This window comes from Lissotriton vulgaris, chromosome 8 (genome assembly GCF_964263255.1).
Source record: "Lissotriton vulgaris chromosome 8, aLisVul1.2, whole genome shotgun sequence".
Lineage (NCBI taxonomy): Eukaryota > Metazoa > Chordata > Amphibia > Caudata > Salamandridae > Lissotriton > Lissotriton vulgaris.
In genome coordinates this window covers 143,796,479-143,814,690 of record NC_141696.1, presented here as the reverse complement: position 1 = coordinate 143,814,690, position 18,212 = coordinate 143,796,479, and the positions used below count along the sequence as shown (strand labels likewise).

The following is an 18,212-nucleotide window of genomic DNA, read 5'->3' as shown; positions in this document are numbered from 1 at the left end:
CCTGGGCACCCCCAAGGTGGAGGTCAGGCATCCTAAGCGTTGTGGGGGCCATTGTGGAGGTTAAGCAAGCTATTGCCCAGAGTTGCAGAGTGGGACTCCATGATGGGAATAGGCACCGAGGCGAGAATTATCAGGTCCGTGGAATTTTGAGCCCAAGACCCGCCGAGGCGGGGAATTGAACCCTGGTTCCGGGCTAGACCTCTGCATCAGGGTCTGCTGCTCTAATCATTGAGCCACACTTCTCCTATTATGCCTATTATGTTTAAGGCACCGTATGTCCTGGGTGCGAACAATGATATAGCTGATTCTTCCCCTTGTTCGCAGAGGCAGAGGTTCCGGCATTTGGCTCCTAGAGCAGAAGACAGAGTTGCTGCCGGACATCTGGACACTGGGGGAAAGAGGGTTGGGAGTTTGGTGGAGCATTCTGTATCCAGCACTACTAAGATCCTATTTGTAAGCATGGCACGAGTGTCCTGAGAGAAGTGGCAGTCCGAGATGGGGTGATGAGACCAATGTTTTGCAGCTTAAGGAAGATGTTATGAATTTTGTGTTGAATTTAGTTGATGAAGGTTCATCAGTGGTGACCATTCCTGGTAAGTTGGCTGGGATGTATTTTTAAGGTAAGCTGTTTTATGATTATGACCCTGCTGATGGGGACTTGGTGAGGAGAGTTTTGTTGGGTTGATACAAGTTTCAAGGTCGAAGAGAGTTGGTGATAGAGACAGGTTTTTTTTCTTTGCTAGTACGTTATTGCATATAAACACAAAACAAGGGAACCCTTATAGTCAGAAGGGACCAAGAGTAGTAGTAAATTATAAGAGACAGCGGTCCCTTTCAAAACACTTACATAGGCCCCTGATGAGACTTTGGTCCTCACTACGTGACCTCACTTTGCAGCTTACTTGGAATCAGACAGCCCTTGCTGCTACAACTAACCTTGGGTGGGACCCTGCTCCCCTCATGTGATATCTTCAAATTCAGCAACTTTTCAGGTATCTTTGATTCATTAGTCCTGATGATGATCCCAAAACCGCTGTTGGGGATCGAAACGTTGTCGACATCACATCTTAACTCTAATGGTCATTTGTGATTCTTGTGGAGAACAAGATGTTTTTATTGTGATTACTGTTCATTCCTGAATTCACTATAAAGTCACTTTAAGTTACATGCCTGAGGTAAGGAAATCTTATGATTTCAAAATCCCAGTCACGTCCTACTCACTTTATGTTACTGTATTGTTTTCATGTTTATTTTTTGGGAAATATATTTGTAACACCGTCCATTTGGACAAGTATAAGACACAATCCTGATTATAGTTGTGTGGCTATGAATATGTATATGTTTTGAAAGAGTACGTTATTACAAGCATTGAAAAATTTCTGTTATAATGATTTTGAAGTGCAGGTTTTTCAATTGTGCATGATTGGGATCTTTTTTGGGGAGTTTCAGAACTTTTGGGTGTTAAGGGTAGCCAAGGTTTACATCTTCTGGACGTGGTGATGGAGAGTCTTCTTTTGAAGATTTAATTGTGTTGATTAAAACCGATCAGAAAGGTAGAAGACATTGGAAAATGCTTCAGCAATGTGTGTTAGGCGGTGTTTGTCCTTTAGAGGTTTTTCATAGGTATTTGGAGGGTTTGCCTCGGAGGGAGAAAGCATTTTTTTGTGATTCAAACGGTCATTGAGTTACAGCAGCCCAGTTGTTACATGTTCTCAGAAAGGCTTGCGTTTATTTGGGAGTGGGTGCTAAATAATTAGGGACTCCTTTGTTGAGATAGGAGATGTTACAGAAGCGGCATTCTTGAGCCAGCAAAATGCGAATATTAAGCGTACTGGGAGATGGTGCTCCAAATGTGTTGAATGGTACAGAAGGTTGGGGATGGAGATATAAGCAGTAGTAGTATTTTGTTTCTGTTTTCTAATATTGTCCTGTTTTTCTTTTCGTAGGTTGTGTGAGCAGTCGGCAGCAGACAAAATAGTGACTTGGATAGTTCGGCATTCTCTAGTCTGTTTTTCATGCTCATGCTGATGGTGTACACCTATCCAACTTTGGTAATGCTTTTTATCTGATAGCAGTTGCGTGAGTTTCTGGCGTTGTGTGGAGAAGTCTGGTGTCCATCATTTTAGGATTGAAGAGTGTTGTTGTTTTTGCTGTTTCTCTTGTGTGTGTGGGGAGGGGGGGGGGGGGGGAGGGTGGGAAAGGGTTGGGCCAGGAAAATTATTTCTTAGCAGGCTTTTCTTGGGTGGTGTTAGTTGGAAGGGTTGGGGAGCCATGAGCATGCATACCCACCCCTCGGGGAGCACGGAGCAGGTCCTGGGGGACAACCGTGGGGAATGTTGCAGTATGTTAAGTTTGAGAAATGAGAGTTTTGGGGCATGCTTGTGTGGTGTGGCTGTCGCAAGAATGGGTGCGTGAGGCAAAAGGGAAAAGGAAAGGTGGGTATTTCAGAGTTTTTAGGTATGAATTTGGTATGTGAACTTTAAATGAGGGGGGTTCATTAGATTGTTTATTATGTATTATTAACCTCATAGCTGCTATTACACATTCCTCCCCAGTGCTGCGCTGTCCATTAGAACTAGTGCTGAATGGACGTTCAATGGTCGTGCGCAGCACTGGGGAGGTAGCGCTGCTGACGACCATTGGCCGTCAGCAGCACTTAAGGGGTTAAGACTTTAAAGTTTACTTGCAAGTATATTTTAAAGAGGATGGGTTACTGCAGACCTGTCCTAAAACATTTAATTTTTCACAATGGTCTGTGGTCAAAGTATAATCTTGCACAATAGGGAATCGGAGGGGAGTGGACCTAACCAGCAGGCAGGTCTTCTCCCCCCTCCCCCCCACCCCCACACTCCGCTTGAATAATTAGGGCAAGTGGAACTGGTGGTCACTAGTGGATTTTTACATGGTGATTCTTCTTTTCCATCCTTGTACGCGAGCAGCTTTGAAGCACTGTTTTGTTTCTATCACTGTATTTTGGTTTCCTGAAATATATTTCTTTGTGATTCACTCAATACAATATTTTAAATTTTCTTAAATTAAATGTGATTGGTACATTCACTGGCTGACTTTGTTGTTTACTGTTCTTTACAGAATTATTGAAATAGCACACCAAGAATGAAAAGATGAATTGAAAGTTATATTTTATGTAGGACCATCTTTATCGACTGCTTATTACTGCACAAGAACCAGCGCTGACGGTTTTACAATGGGGCTGTTGATTACATTGCTGCTCAAACTACTCCAATAAAAGTTGGAGCTGGTTCGGTCTGTGCTCACACACTAACCATCCATGCTGCAAATATCCACTTACTGAATGCTGCAGATGAAGCTTGATATGTTCTGTTCTCGCTCCCAGCATCCACCGGGAGGTGGAAGGTACCCTCAGTGGCACAAGAGGTGGATGTCTGTGGCCAAGCCTGTTTCATCAGCAATGTAGCTTTAGTGGAGAAAGAGATAAAGATTTTTAGCAAGAACACTTGGTATCTGCCACAATTTGTAAAATCTAACAACAATTTGGTATTTCGTATTACAATCTGTAATACATCTAATTCATAATCAATCAAAAACAACACCACAAATGCAAACATTAAGGGTGCGCTGGCATAGAGTGCTGATATTCAGCAAAACTCAAACTGGCGAAATCTTTCCAACATGTGCAAACGTAAATATGGTTGCCAGCCAGCTTTTCATGCTTCTTTTCATTGTTTAGCCCTTACATTGTTAACTTATGCTTTGTGCTGGCACCAGATATACTGAAATAAAGCAAGACCCACGCACTCACAACCAGCAGATTGGACTACGGACATGCCCTCTACGCCGGGATCAACAAATCTCTGCCCGCAAGCTCCAAACCATAGAGACACCGCAGCCAGACTCGTCCTTGGCATCACTCGACACGAACACATCACCCAACACCTACGAGACCTTCACTAGCTCCCTGTGAAGAAGAAAGTAACCTTCAAGATACTCACTCACACATACAAATGCCTCCACAACACCGGACCCCAATATCGTAACAAAAGAATCGCCTTCCAAGTATCCAAGAGAAACCTCTGATCTGCCGCCCTCACCATAACCCTGTGCATTCGCAGAGCTAGAACGGGTGGAAGAGCCTTCTCCAACATTGCAGCAAGACCTGGAACGAGCTACCGATCAACATCAGACGTGCCCCCACTCTGCACATCTTCAGGAAGACCCTCAAGACCTGGCTCTTTGACTGACCGGAGCAGCCCCCCCCTCTCCTACTCCCTCCCGCCCGCCAGCACCTTGAGACTCATATGGGTGAGTAGCGCGCTTTAAAATTCCCTGATTGATTGATAGAGAATAACCATGAAAATTAAGATCAGCTCTGGGCTTACCCCAGCATCTGCTTACATCCTCCTTCCCCATATAACTCCTACATCCTGAACCACTTCCCCATGACTCTCCTGTCATGTGACTACCTAATTTTTGTATTTTTTATTTTTATTGCATTTGTATGGCGCAACAGCTACCCTGAGGGTTTCCCGGTGCCCTGGATCCGTATTACTGGTAAGAAAGCAGAGGACACTTATTGGTCAAACAGCCATGATTTCACTCCCTTGCGGAAGCGTAGATAGCAGGGTTCAAGCCGTAGGTGAAGGGGGAGTGAATTCCACAGTGCCGGTGCTATAAAAGAAAAGGAGCGACCTCCTAGTCGAGCCCTTTTTACCCTGGGCACCATGAATTTCGCTTCATTTATTGAGCTTAGATTATGCGTAGGCAAGTATTTCTGTACCGTTTTGCATAGATACTCCGGGGCTGTTCCTGATCTAATCCTGTGCATACAGCACAGTGCTTTGAATTTTACTCTGCTGGTCTCTCTCAACCAGTGTCGTTTTTTAAGATGACCTGTCATCCTCGTGCGTCCTGGGAGATTAAGGAGCATTCTGGCCGCAGAGTTCTGGACTACTTGCAACTGGTTCAAAGTGCTATTTGTAACTCCTAAAAATAGGACGTTGCCATAGTCTATTCTTGACGTAATTAGGGACTGTATGACAGTCCTCTGAGCCCCATCTGGCAGTTGCCATAATATTTTTCTCAGCCATTTAAGGATGAGAAAGCATGTGGAGGCAATTTTGGCTGTGTGTGTCCTCATGGACAACTTATCGATTATTATCCCTAAATTGCGTGCAGATTGCACTGCGGTCGGGGTAGCGCCCATTTCAGCGGGCCAGTGAGTTGGGCCCCAGAGATTCTTTTGATTGCCAAAGATGAGTAGCTCTGTTTTATCCCCGTTCAGTTTTAGTTTTTTGGAATTAAGCCAGTTGGCCATTCTGAGTAGACCAGAACGGAGTGGAGAGATGGCAGATTTATCTGTGGATGTGAGGGAGAACACAAGTTGTGTGTCGTCCGCATACGAATAAATAATGAGGCCCATCTCTTCGGCAATTTTGGCAAGGGGAGTGACATAAACGTTAAAAAGGAGGGGACTCAATATAGAGCCCTGGGGGCACTCCATAGGGGGACGTAAATACTTCTGACCGGTTGCTTTTAGAGAAGACCTGGTATGTTCACTGCAGGAGAAATTGCTCCAACCATTTTAATGCTTTCCCACTAATTCCAATGTCTTCCATGCACTTGATGAGGGTTGTGTGGCATATGGTGTCAAATGCGGCACTCAAATCTAGAAGGATGAGTGCCGCCGTGCCTCCTTTATTAAGTTCTTGACGTATGACTTCAGTGACCCCAAGTAGGGTGGACTCCGTAGAATGGCCTTTTCTAAAACCTGATTGTGAGTAGTGAAGATGGTTATTATTGTTGACAAAGTATGATAGCTGCCTATTAACATGTTTTTCTAGGATTTTTGACAGAATGGGTAGTAACGATACTGGGCGAAAATTGGAAAACACTTCACGGTCGGCCTTTTTTAGCAGGGGTACTTCCATAGCGTGTTTCCAGTCGTTTGGTAGTACAGCTTTTTCTAGGGAGGCATTTAGCAGTGCTCTAAGTACCTCCAAAGTAGAAATATCCAATTGTTTGAGGACATGTGCAGGTAGAGGATCTAGGGGTGAACCTGATTTTATGCTACACAACGCAATCCTAAAAGCAGGAGCGTCTATTGGTTGCCATGCTCTGATATCTTGTTTCATAGGGGGCTCTTGCTGATCTTCTGCTGCTCCAGCTAGATTCTTTAGGACCTTAAAAAGAGTCCATGAGTGATTCTGTGCTCCTAAGATCTTATTTTTGGTGAAATTTCCCCTAGCAATTTTACATGATAGGTGATAGGTATTAAGTGCTAGCTTATACTTTTCTTTGTTGGCAGGGTTATAGTCTCTTCTCCAAAGTCTTTCCAGTTTTTTGCATAGGCTTTTTTCCTCTTTTAGCCTATCCGAAAACCAGGGAGCTGGAGGATTGCATGATTTTTGTTTACTTATGGTCTGGGGTATAACCGTCAGAGCAGCATCTGATAACCAGCTATTGAATCTATAGTGATCTTCAGTTGTAATTTTGCCTACCTCAAAACCTGGATTTGATCTGGTTAGTTGTTCGTCCAGATCTTTAATGTGAAGTTTTTTCCAATTCCTAAACCATATTTCTGATTTTTTAGGATTTTTGTAAGCCGGAGCCCAGATGGTAAATTTACTAAGAAAGTGATCCGACCATACAATGGGTAGTGTCGACTCCCATTTAATGCGATCAAAGTTAGCAAATATCGGGTCCAATAGGTGACCAGCTTGAGGGGAAGGGCCGGAATTCCAGAGATGGATGTTTAACGCCTCCAAATCTGAGAGAAAGTTAGCAATTATCGGGCAATTGAGGTCTTCTAGGTGTAGGTTTAAATCACCTAGGATGGTAAACATGGAGGCCTCCAGTAAGAGAGGTGCTAAAAAATCAGGAAGGGCGGCCGCCCATTCCCCAGCTGCCCCCGGGGGGCGATATATCAGAAGTCCTGTGAGTGTTATTTGGGGAGTTAGTGTGAGTTTAAAAAGTCCTGCTTCGCAGTTACCTAGTTTCGCAACTGTCCATTTGCATTGAAATATGTTTTTAAAAATGACACAGATGCCTCCTCCTCCTTGGTTCGCCCGATCTTTCCTGACGATAGAGTAGTTAGGAGGAAGGGCTAGGGCTATGTCTGGGCCGGAACTGTCTGTTAACCAGGTCTTCGTGAGAAATAGCGCATCAGGCTTCTGGTCATTTAGGAGATTGAAGATATCATTTTAATGTTTTTGGAGTGATCTACAATTGGTACTCAGGAAGGAGAATTGGGTATTTTGCTTATTAAGCTGGTTTGGGCGAGGGAGTTTAATACCTCCTGAATCACCATTGATTCCCAGTATTTCATGTGAGAAGGAGAACTTACAATGCTGACAACAGTTCGTGGGAGTGTCCGGGTTCAGTATCATACAGTTATCGTCGCGTCTTGATCTAAGGGCTAACAGGGTGTCCCTCAAGTATCTGGGAGCTGTGAGATTTTGGGCAGGGGGGGTGGCCCCTGGTCCCGGACAGGCGCAGACGGGCCCGCCTTCGGCACGCCCGCTGCGCTCGCCCGCTGCGCGATGAGCACATAACCGTCTAAAATAGTGCTTTCCCAGGGTAGTTCCCGCCCTCCGACCTCTGACCCGTCCCTGCCCCGCCTTTACTCCCTCCACGTCATGCGGGACAAACCCGTGGTGGAACGGGGAGCCGGCGAGCAGAGCAACAGGCGTCAATGAGGCGGATATAAGGTAACACGTGTGTTTAAAAGCAGTTTAAGAGCAGTTTAAAAATATCCCAGTTATACACAATCTTTAAAATCCTTCGCTTTAAAATCCCCGCAGGTTCAGTGCAAATAACGCTGTGCAACAATGCTAATCAGCAGTATTTTAATCATTGCACCGTCAGTCTTCCAGTGCAGCTGATCCAAAGAGTCCCTTGAGGAGCTCTGCGCTAAATAGTGCTTTCCCAGGGTAGTTCCCGCCCTCAGACCTCTGACCCGTCCCTGCCCCGCCTTTACTCCCTCCACGTCAAGCGGGACGAACCCGTGGGGGAACGGGGAGCCGGCGAGCAGAGCAACGGGCGTCAATGAGGCGGATATAAGGTAACACGTGTGTTTAAAAGCAGTTTAAGAGCAGTTTAAAAATATCCCAGTTATACGCAATCTTTAAAATCCTTCGCTTTAAAATCCCCGCAGGTTCAGTGCAAATAACGCTGTGCAACAATGCTAGTCGGCAGTATTTTAATCATACCACCGCCAGTCTTCCAGTGCAGCTGATCCAGCGAGTCCCTTGAGGAGCTCTGCGCTAAATAGTGCTTTCCCAGGGTAGTTCCCGCCCTCCGACCTCTGACCCGTCCCTGCCCCGCCTTTACTCCTGCCACGTCAAGCAGGACGAACCCGTGGTAGAACGGGGAGCCGGCGAGCAGAGCAACGGGCGTCAATGAGGCGGATATAAGGTAACACGTGTGTTTAAAAGCAGTTTAAGAGCAGTTTAAAAATATCCCAGTTATACACAATCTTTAAAATCCTTCGCTTTAAAATCCCCGCAGGTTCAGTGCAAATAACGCTGTGCAACAATGCTAGTCGGCAGTATTTTAATCATACCACCGCCAGTCTTCCAGTGCAGCTGATCCAAAGAGTCCCTTGAGGAGCTCTGCGCTAAATAGTGCTTTCCCAGGGTAGTTCCCGCCCACCGACCTCTGACCCGTCCCTGCCCCGCCTTTACTCCCTCCACGTCAAGCAGGACGAACCCGTGGTGGAACGGGGAGCCGGCGAGCAGAGCAACGGGCGTCAATGAGGCGGATATAAGGTAACACGTGAGTGTAAAAGCAGTTTAAGAGCAGTTTAAGAATATCCCAGTTATACACAATCTTTAAAATCCTTCGCTTTAAAATCCCCGCAGGTTCAGTGCAAATAACGCTGTGCAACAATGCTAGTCGGCAGTATTTTAATCATACCACCGCCAGTCTTCCAGTGCAGCTGATCCCTAACAGCCATATTGCCTAACTTTACTTCTTTCTAACCAAACTTGAGCCATACAACAATGGATATTCCGCTTCATGTGACCCACTTTTCAATAGGTCATGTCTACACCTTCAGGTTGCGCATTTTGAATATACTCATGTTCCTTGGGAACTGGTGCAGGTGGAGTTTTAGCTGGCTGGTTTGATACAGAGTGAGCAGGTTTTGAGGGTCTAAGCAGAGCTCCGTTGACACAATGCAATGAAAGTGCATAATCCGTAAAAATATTATGTTTATCAGGTCTTCAAGCAGCGCAAAAACTGAAAATATATAAAAATCCTATAACAGGATTTCCATAGATCTATTATTGGGCTTGGCTAACTACATCTTAAGTAGGTTTGCAGCTACAAAAAACTGTTAGTGACTGGTGCCACTTTTCTAGACCATTAGTCCCAAGTATAACAAAGTTAAAAAGATGATTGCAAGTTGGCCTCAAGTCAGTGTCTGGCAGTTTTCATCAATAACCTTCTTAGCAACCTTTTACATATGGGCATATTGGCGTGTGGACAAGTGGCTGTGGGTCCAGAAGACCTCAGATGTTGTGTGTGAGGTAAGTCCAGACATTAGACAATTTAATTCAAGAGTGTGTTCCAATTCAATAGAAAAAGACTGGCACAGGAAAGAAATGTTTATATTTGGATGAGTTGGGGTAACAAGCCACAGCTGGTAAACCGGATACTCAGTTATTTTATGGACTACTTTTGGTGGTCATAGGAGAAAGTAAAACATCTATACAATTCTGGTTAGGATACTGATAAAGCTTTGAAACCGATACGGAGAGATGGTTTGCAATTTCAAATGAGTTGGCACAGGCTCACAGATCATCAAAACCCCAAACCAAGACTTTGCACTTGCCAGCTACCAAGAGATACCCTTCATAGTCCACAGTCTGAGTTGATAATCACTCCTTTGCCCCTCATTCTTAGAATTTCAGAAATCCTGATTCATTACGTAGCAGGTTTCCACACCCTTGATGTTTACCCAGTACTTCCTTCTTATTTAAATGTGCCTTCGCTCCATATGTGGCAAAGATTGTTAACTTGTACTCAAGTACAAGCATCCTTCATCAGGGAGGAAGAAAGGGGTGGCGACACCTCTCCTAACAAGCATTGAAAATGCAATAGGTTGCGTCCTCGTTTAAGTTAAAGCAATTCTGTTTGTAATTAGGTGGCTTTTTAGCTTTGCTTTCATTAGTGCTTTTCAAACGTTCATGTACATAACATGCATATGTATGCATATTGTATGCATATATGTATATGTATGCATGCATTTATATAGATATGCAGATATATATATATATATACACACGCACACACATATATATATATATATATATATATAAATGCGTATATATGCATATATACATATATATGTGCATATGTGTGCGCGTAGAGAGGTAGAGAGAGGTAGAGGTGGAGAGGTAGAGAGAGGTAGCAAGAGGTAGAGAGTGGTAGAGAGAGGTAGAGCGAGGTAGGAAGGTAAGTGGAGAGTGAGTAGTAGAGAGTGAGTAGTAGAGAGTGAGTAGTAGAGAGTGAGTAGTAGAGAGTGAGTAGTAGAGAGTGAGGGGTAGAGAGTGAGGGGTAGAGAGTGAGGGGTAGAGAGTGAGGGGTAGAGAGTGAGGGGTAGAGAGTGAGGGGTAGAGAGTGAGGGGTAGAGAGTGAGGGGTAGAGAGTGAGGGGTAGCGAGTGAGGGGTAGCGAGTGAGGGGTAGAGAGTGAGGGGTAGCGAGTGAGGGGTAGCGAGTGAGGGGTAGCGAGTGAGTAGTCGAGCGTGAGTAGTCGAGCGTGAGTAGTCGAGCGTGAGTAGTCGAGCGTGAGTAGTCGAGCGTGAGTAGTCGAGCGTGAGTAGTCGAGCGTGAGTAGTCGAGCGTGAGTAGTCGAGCGTGAGTAGTCGAGCGAGAGTAGTCGAGCGAGAGTAGTAGAGAGTAGTAGAGAGAGAGTAGTAGGGAGAGTGAGTAGTGGAGAGTGAGTAGTGGAGAGTGAGTAGTGGAGAGTGAGTAGTGGAGAGTGAGTAGTGGAGAGTGAGTAGTGGAGAGTGAGTAGTCGAGAGTGAGTAGTCGAGAGTGAGTAGTCGAGAGTGAGTAGTCGAGAGTGAGTAGTCGAGAGTGAGTAGTCGAGAGTGAGTAGTCGAGAGTGAGTAGTCGAGAGTGAGTAGTCGAGAATGAGTAGTCGAGAATGAGTAGTCGAGAGTGAGTAGTCGAGAGTGAGTAGTCGAGAGTGAGTAGTCGAGAGTGAGTAGTCGAGAGTGAGTAGTCGAGAGTGAGTAGTCGAGAGTGAGTAGTCGAGAGTGAGAAGTCGAGAGTGAGAAGTCGAGAGTGAGAAGTCGAGAGTGAGAAGTCGAGATTAGTCGAGAGTAGTAGAGAGCAGTAGAGTAGTAGAGAGAGAGTAGTAGAGAGAGAGTAGTGGAGAGTGAATAGTGGAGAGTGAGTAGTGGAGAGTGAGTAGTGGAGAGTGAGTAGTCGAGAGTGAGTAGTCGAGAGTGAGTAGTCGAGAGTGAGTAGTCGAGAGTGAGTAGTCGAGAGTGAGTAGTCGAGAGTGAGTAGTCGAGCGTGAGTAGTCGAGTGTGAGTAGTCGAGCGTGAGTAGTCGAGCGTGAGTAGTCGAGCGTGAGTAGTCGAGCGTGAGTAGTCGAGCGTGAGTAGTCGAGCGAGAGTAGTCGAGCGAGAGTAGTAGAGAGTAGTAGAGAGAGTAGTAGGGAGAGTGAATAGTGGAGAGTGAGTAGTGGAGAGTGAGTAGTGGAGAGTGAGTAGTGGAGAGTGAGTAGTCGAGAGTGAGTAGTCGAGAGTGAGTAGTCGAGAGTGAGTAGTCGAGAGTGAGTAGTCGAGAGTGAGTAGTCGAGAGTGAGTAGTCGAGAGTGAGTAGTCGAGAGTGAGTAGTCGAGAATGAGTAGTCGAGAATGAGTAGTCGAGAATGAGTAGTCGAGAATGAGTAGTCGAGAGTGAGTAGTCGAGAGTGAGTAGTCGAGAGTGAGTAGTCGAGAGTGAGTAGTCGAGAGTGAGTAGTCGAGAGTGAGTAGTCGAGAGTGAGTAGTCGAGAGTGAGTAGTCGAGAGTGAGTAGTCGAGAGTGAGTAGTCGAGAGTGAGTAGTCGAGAGTGAGTAGTCGAGAGTGAGAAGTCGAGAGTGAGAAGTCGAGAGTGAGAAGTCGAGAGTGAGAAGTCGAGAGTGAGAAGTCGAGATTAGTCGAGAGGGTGACAGGGGCTGCAGAGCCCCCAGGAGGTTGTCTGAGTCAGCCCGTGGATGAAAGGCCGCATCTGCTGCCAAGGAAGTGGGAGGAGATAGCACCTGCGAGTGACTAGGGCTGTGCCTGCCTGACCACAATGCTGGCTCCACCTCCCGCTGGGCGACTGTCACCTCTGTCCCTGATACTGAAAGAAAGAAGGAAGCCAGGAAGCCCAAGGGCTCCAGCAACACCCAGAACTGGTTTAGACCGGGCTCAGGGCCCACTTGCACAAAGACTTCAAAGACTTTTTGGGGTATAAGAGAAGGACCCCTGACAACAGAAAATTAGAATCTACAATCAAGAGGAACCTCTGCTGGAAGAGGGACTGCTGGAGAACTGAAGGAAGATTGCCTTGCTGTGTGCTCTAAGGCCTGACCTGTTCTGCTGACCAACTGAAGCTGAGGAGAAGAGGGACTTTGCTGTGAGCTGTGACCCTACCTGCATGACCTACAAAGACTTTGCTGTGTGCTGTGTCTGTTAACAGAATCTCCAAGGGCCTGAGAAGAGCTGGCCTCCTGTCCTGGAACCCAGGGTCAAAAAGGTTCCATTTAAACTGAAAACGCTGTGAAGATCGTGCTGCAGATTGTTTGGGTGCGTGAGTTTTAACTGCAGGCCTGGGACTGAGATCGGTGTGTTCATCAGCACGCATTCCACGAGGTCCGGGGGATCAAGGTGTCTCCCCCCATGAGTTTTGCCCAGAGAAGGTCGACGGTCGTGAGGGCAGTCTATTTGTGACCTCCGCCCCCAGAAACCTACTGCCGCCAAGTTCCGACCCTGTCCAGGGCCTGGGAGCACCCCCTGCAGTCTACCGTACCTTACCGGTACCACCAAAGCCGAGGACGAGCCCGCTGCTCCCTGATTGGAGGAGAGAGCTGAGCCCCCTCACTAACGCCGCAACGGGATTGGCCCGTGCGCCGTAGCGTCACCGCTAAGGCCGCGTTGAGATTGGTGGCCGGCGTGAGCATCATCGAGGGCCTGCCCCGGGAGCCGCACTGCCATTGGCTGACTCCCGGGTGAATGAAGAGGCCTGCCGAGAACGCCGCGACCTAATTGGCCCACGGCGTCATCTCTACCGAGGGCCGCGATCAGCGAGGAATCCATCGCCGAGTCCACGCCGGGACCGAGGGAGCCGCGTGTAAGTGTACAGCCCCTGGCCTGTTGTCCCTGCAAGAGAGTACTGCTCAAACTCCCCGCCGCTCGTTGGATTGTCGAGAGCGGGCGGGAGAGCAGTCGGGACCGTCCAGGGCTGCCACGAAGGCCACACTGATAGCGGGGCTTCGAGGGTGAGCACAACAGTGAAAGGAGCGGGGTATTAACCCGCTAGAGTCAGCGAAGAGCTGATTTGGGGCCCATAACTTTGTGGCATTGTTTGCAGTGCTGAATTAAAGAGACACGAAGAGCTGAGTCGAGATAAGGCAAAAGTATTAGTTTTCATACTGATTACAGAGACTAGAGACTATTCTTATATTTAAGAACTTCCTAATTACGAGTAACCATCAAGATTAAGTGCAACCTTTCATCAAGAAGCAACCATTGTGAATTGTTGATTTTTAAATTGCTGCAAATAGATAAAGTTATATTTTTATAAATATACTTACCTTTGTGGTCTCAGTTTGTGGTGGATTGGGGGTCATTGTTGGTGTTAAGTGCATTTATTATACACATTGCTTTGGGGATAAGCCTGCCTGCTCGAGCCAAGCTACCTAGAGGGTGAGCAGGGGTTACCTACTGTGTGTATTTCCTTCACCCTGACTAGAAGCAAGGGTCCCTACTTGGACTAAGCTACTTACCTTTGCCAATTAGAGACCCCCAGATCTCTTATATATATATATATGGCTGAGATACCCGCCACCCCCTCTCAACACAATCCCCAAGAATGGGAAACCGGAAACGGTTCTGAACTTTTGGAAGACGGGAGGGAGTGACCCTCCCGGCCGTATTTATTAAAATATGAAACAAAATTAAAACATTAAAATAACAGTTTCATATTAATGTACAATTTCATTTCCACATTGCGATGTTTGGCTAACCTTAACATATTCTCTAATACAAAGGTTCTCCTAGCCGAACTAATCATCCTACAAAACGTTTAACTTGAAATTGTACATCCTAACGTTTAAGGGCCAACGGCAAGGTCGTAACCGGTGTCAAGATCCCTAAACCAGACATATCCCCCTCACTTGTGAGGGGCGACCGCACAGAGGTGTACCTCAAGTGCATTTACCAATTTCCCTTGACTTGACGGGGGCCCCAATAAACTCAACGCCATTTAAAGGTCGTCCGAGGACTCGTGTGAGGTATCTAGAAGGTAGCGTAGACCCCCTCCCAAACCCCACACAACTTACCACATCTGCCGTCGCAGATGTCCAGGCCCCGGGAAATTCCCCAGGAGGGGGCTGTAGCCCCTCCTACCCAGGAAGGGGCCTTGACCGCCTTTCCTTTCCTTTCGGCGGCCCATCCTTAGAAGGGACCGCCTCCCCGTTGAGGGGCCAATGGCCACCTCCCTCGAGCGCTCCCATCCGTAATGGGTGACGCCCGCCCATAGGGATCTTCCAATTACTGCTCACCGATCATGACCTTACCGCCCGACCAAAATAAATACGACAATTCTAACTAAATTACTAAATTACTAAATTACTAACAGACAGTAACAATTTACAACTTTATTAAAAAGGCATGATTACTGATCAATACTAGTGCATACTTACTTTATTCGCAAAACATATTATAATTCGACCAATCTTTATTGCATATTCAAAGTTATCACGATAGTCATCACAACCTGCAAAAAATTAGTGTTACCACATCAAACTTTATTCAAAACAACTTGCTGTCCTCAGGGGCTGGTGGGTGGGTCAAAATTGGCTCTTCGTTCCGTCTCGAGCTCACGTGTAGCGAGGAGGTGCAGCTTCAGAGCACAGGAACAAGAGGATGCTTTCTTGGCTTGTTGCTCCTTTTATCCGTCTTCAGGGCGGGCGTCAACCCGCCCCTGCCTGCCTCGAAGGGCGTGGCCGGCCGCGTCAGTGTCTAGGCCAGCCCACTCCAGGGCGGGAAAAGGCGCGCCCCGGCTACGCCGCTTCGGGCATACCAGCCGAGACTCGCCTCCCGCCCAAGATGGCTTCCCGGGGGGATCGTGGTACTCCGCCATACGTTCGGGGGGACCGAATGGTCGCCCCTTTCCATATATATTCGACGGACTCTGGTGCTCATATTAAATCTCTTGGCTGGATAGTAGCTTCTTATGCGGATGACAAGCCACTGATAGAGTGACTAGATCAAAATGCACCCACATCTGCAAGTAATTTAACATCATGCCTCACTGCAGTACAATCTTGGGTGGCCTATAACCTTACTTCAACTTAACACCAACAAAATGGAGCTGCTGTTGTTGGGAAACAATATGGCCAGATGGCAACACTCCTCATGGCCTACTGCCCTGATGTCTGCTACCGCCCGATGTCTAAGGTAAAGTCACTTGGTTATCTATCAAATGACCATTTGTCTATGAGTCATGAGGTCAATGCCCTAAACTGGTCATCCTTTTAATTACTTATGGTTCTATGCGGAGGAGCTTCCTGTAGCCTCCCGACCAAATGATATCTGGGAACCCCTGTTAATTCATTTATGCTCCACTGTTACACACGATGCCTCAGATACGGAATCGGTAGAACTACTGCCATTGTCTATGACTAGGATGTACTATCACTGTAGGTATGTTACACCAAACGGAATATGCCCTGCTATGCGTATTTAATACGGCCTCCTGCTTTTTTTGTTTTGTTAGTATGTTGAGGTTATTACTCCTCTTCGTTGGTCTTTTTCTTGACCGCACGGTCCTTATAGTGCATTATTGTCGATATGTATTGTGTTGCATTGTGAAAATCATAAATACATATTTTTTTTAAATCCTTTTAATTACTGTATGTGGTTAGAAATACTATGCCTTTTTTACCAAAACATTAACACTAGCAAATAATATTGGTGCGTATCTTATATAAAATTGACTACTGTAATATACTGTATACAGGTCTTTCGGAATTATCAGTGAATGCATTACCGAGGATTCAAGTTCTGGCATTTAGACAAGTGTGTGGATTCTGGAAACACAGGAATTTGTTTCCCAAACGAGAATGAAGCAGCACTGGCTTCCTTTCACACAAATAACATTGTTCAAAATCCTTTGCTGGGTGTGTAGGCATAAGAGCCGGTGATTGCAGGTGAGGCCCACTGGCACGCATCTTTGGAGGCTGGCACTTTACCTTTCCTTATAGGACTGTGACCTTGACCAAGAGAGAGAAAAACACAAAAAGTAGAAACAGGAAAGAGAATGATGGAAATACAGTAAGAAAGAGTAAAAAGGGATGAAAAAAGAACCGGTAAGAGTTAAGTAAAGGGGCAGGGAGTGTCTCGAAATGGATGAAAGAGGCATGAGGTGGTATCAAGAATGCAAATATTTGGTACTGGGCACTGGCCGTGGGCTGAGAAAAACTGAGCTTCAGCACTTATTTTATAAATTAAACAATATGTAGGGGATTATGAGGAAATTAAAAATCCCCTCTAGCAAACAGATTCCAATCCTGTATACCCCGTAGAGATTTCTGCTTTAATTAAGAACTACTATTTTTAGTATCAAGAGTTAAATAAGAAAGAGTGGGTGGGCAGAGCCGCATCATAACTGGGATTACTGTTATGGAAAGCCTTCTGCTTCAGGTCAAAGCCATGGAATTCTATATAGGGTTTTGGAAGCCCCTCAAAATATATATATATATATATATATATATATATATATATATATATATATATATATATATATATATATATATATATATATATATATATATATATATATAATTTTTACTGTTTTTAAAGTGTACAAACAGCCAAATACGACATACAGATGTGCGAGTTTTTCATGATAAAGTTGCAGGTAACAATGATCAATACGGTACTAGGTGATGCATGAAACAACTAGGCAGGAAGGTTCAATAGGCAGTCACAGATTATAGGTAACCACATGAGACATTTCATATGCATATTCAGAGCAGGCATGAGCAAACATCAAGACAGCCCTTCCCTCCACAGGGTACAGTAATTTTGAGTTTCGGCATTTCCCATTACGATACTGGCATTTCCCCAGTCTCAGCAGACAAATACCCCCCATCAACTGTCTGGGACAGTGCTCTGTCCCTCAGGCTCGGAGCCATCAGCCGCTGAGCCTATTAGATATGTCTGCAGGGGCCCCCAGATGTCCTTGGGCCTAGACGCCAGCGTTTGAGTTTCTGCATAGATGGCAGCTTGTTCCTGACAGTATGTAATGTCCTGCAACCAATCCTTAAATTTGGGGGCTCCACCCCTCCCCCAACGACATGCCAATCTCCGCTTTGCCAATAACAAAGCAATGTTAAGGAATTTTCTACAACCCTTAGGAATGAGCGCAGTGTAACCCAGTAGCATGAGTAAGGGGGTTTTGTCAACTGTAATACCTAGCATAGCTTCTAGGGCCATATGGATTTGTGACCAGTAATGTCCCACAGCAGTGCATTCCCAGGCCAAGTGGTAGAAACCAGATCCAGGGCTCCTACATCTCCCACACCTATCAGTATCGGAGAGCTGGAATCTGAACTTCCGTTCAGGAGTGTAATAGACCCTCTGTAGAAATTTATAGTGGATAACTTTAAACCTGCAACTGGATGAGATATTTTGCGTTAATTCACAACAGTGTTGCCATTGTTCGTCCGTGACGTCTATCCCTAAGTCTGTACTCCAATGCAACCTGGATGAACTGTCCACCCCTTGAAGCTGGGCCCTTATACTGTTGTACAAGCCAGATACTAAGTGCGCGCCTCCCTCGGATTGTAGAATAGCACCTAACGGAGCCAGACTGTCAGGTTCTTTGGGGAATTCCAGTAGAATATTTTGCATACCCCGACGCAGTCTCACGTAGTAAAAGACCTCCAATGGTGTGAGGGAGGTGGTCTGAAAGAACAACTCCTTGGAGCGAAACACCCCGTCTAAGAACAGATCCCCCCATGTACTAAC

The 18,212-nt window shown here is 46.0% G+C and overlaps 1 protein-coding gene across 2 annotated transcripts in view; it reads right to left on the bottom strand.

The window, feature by feature from the left end:
* FAM168A (family with sequence similarity 168 member A) overlaps positions 1-18,212 on the bottom strand; it is a 489,029-nt gene that overhangs the window by 72,309 nt on the left and 398,508 nt on the right. For both annotated transcript variants that reach the window (XM_086933841.1, XM_086933842.1), the window contains one exon: positions 3,311-3,436. In XM_086933841.1, the coding sequence (XP_086789967.1) occupies positions 3,311-3,436 (126 nt within the window). The remainder of the gene's footprint in view (positions 1-3,310; positions 3,437-18,212) is intronic.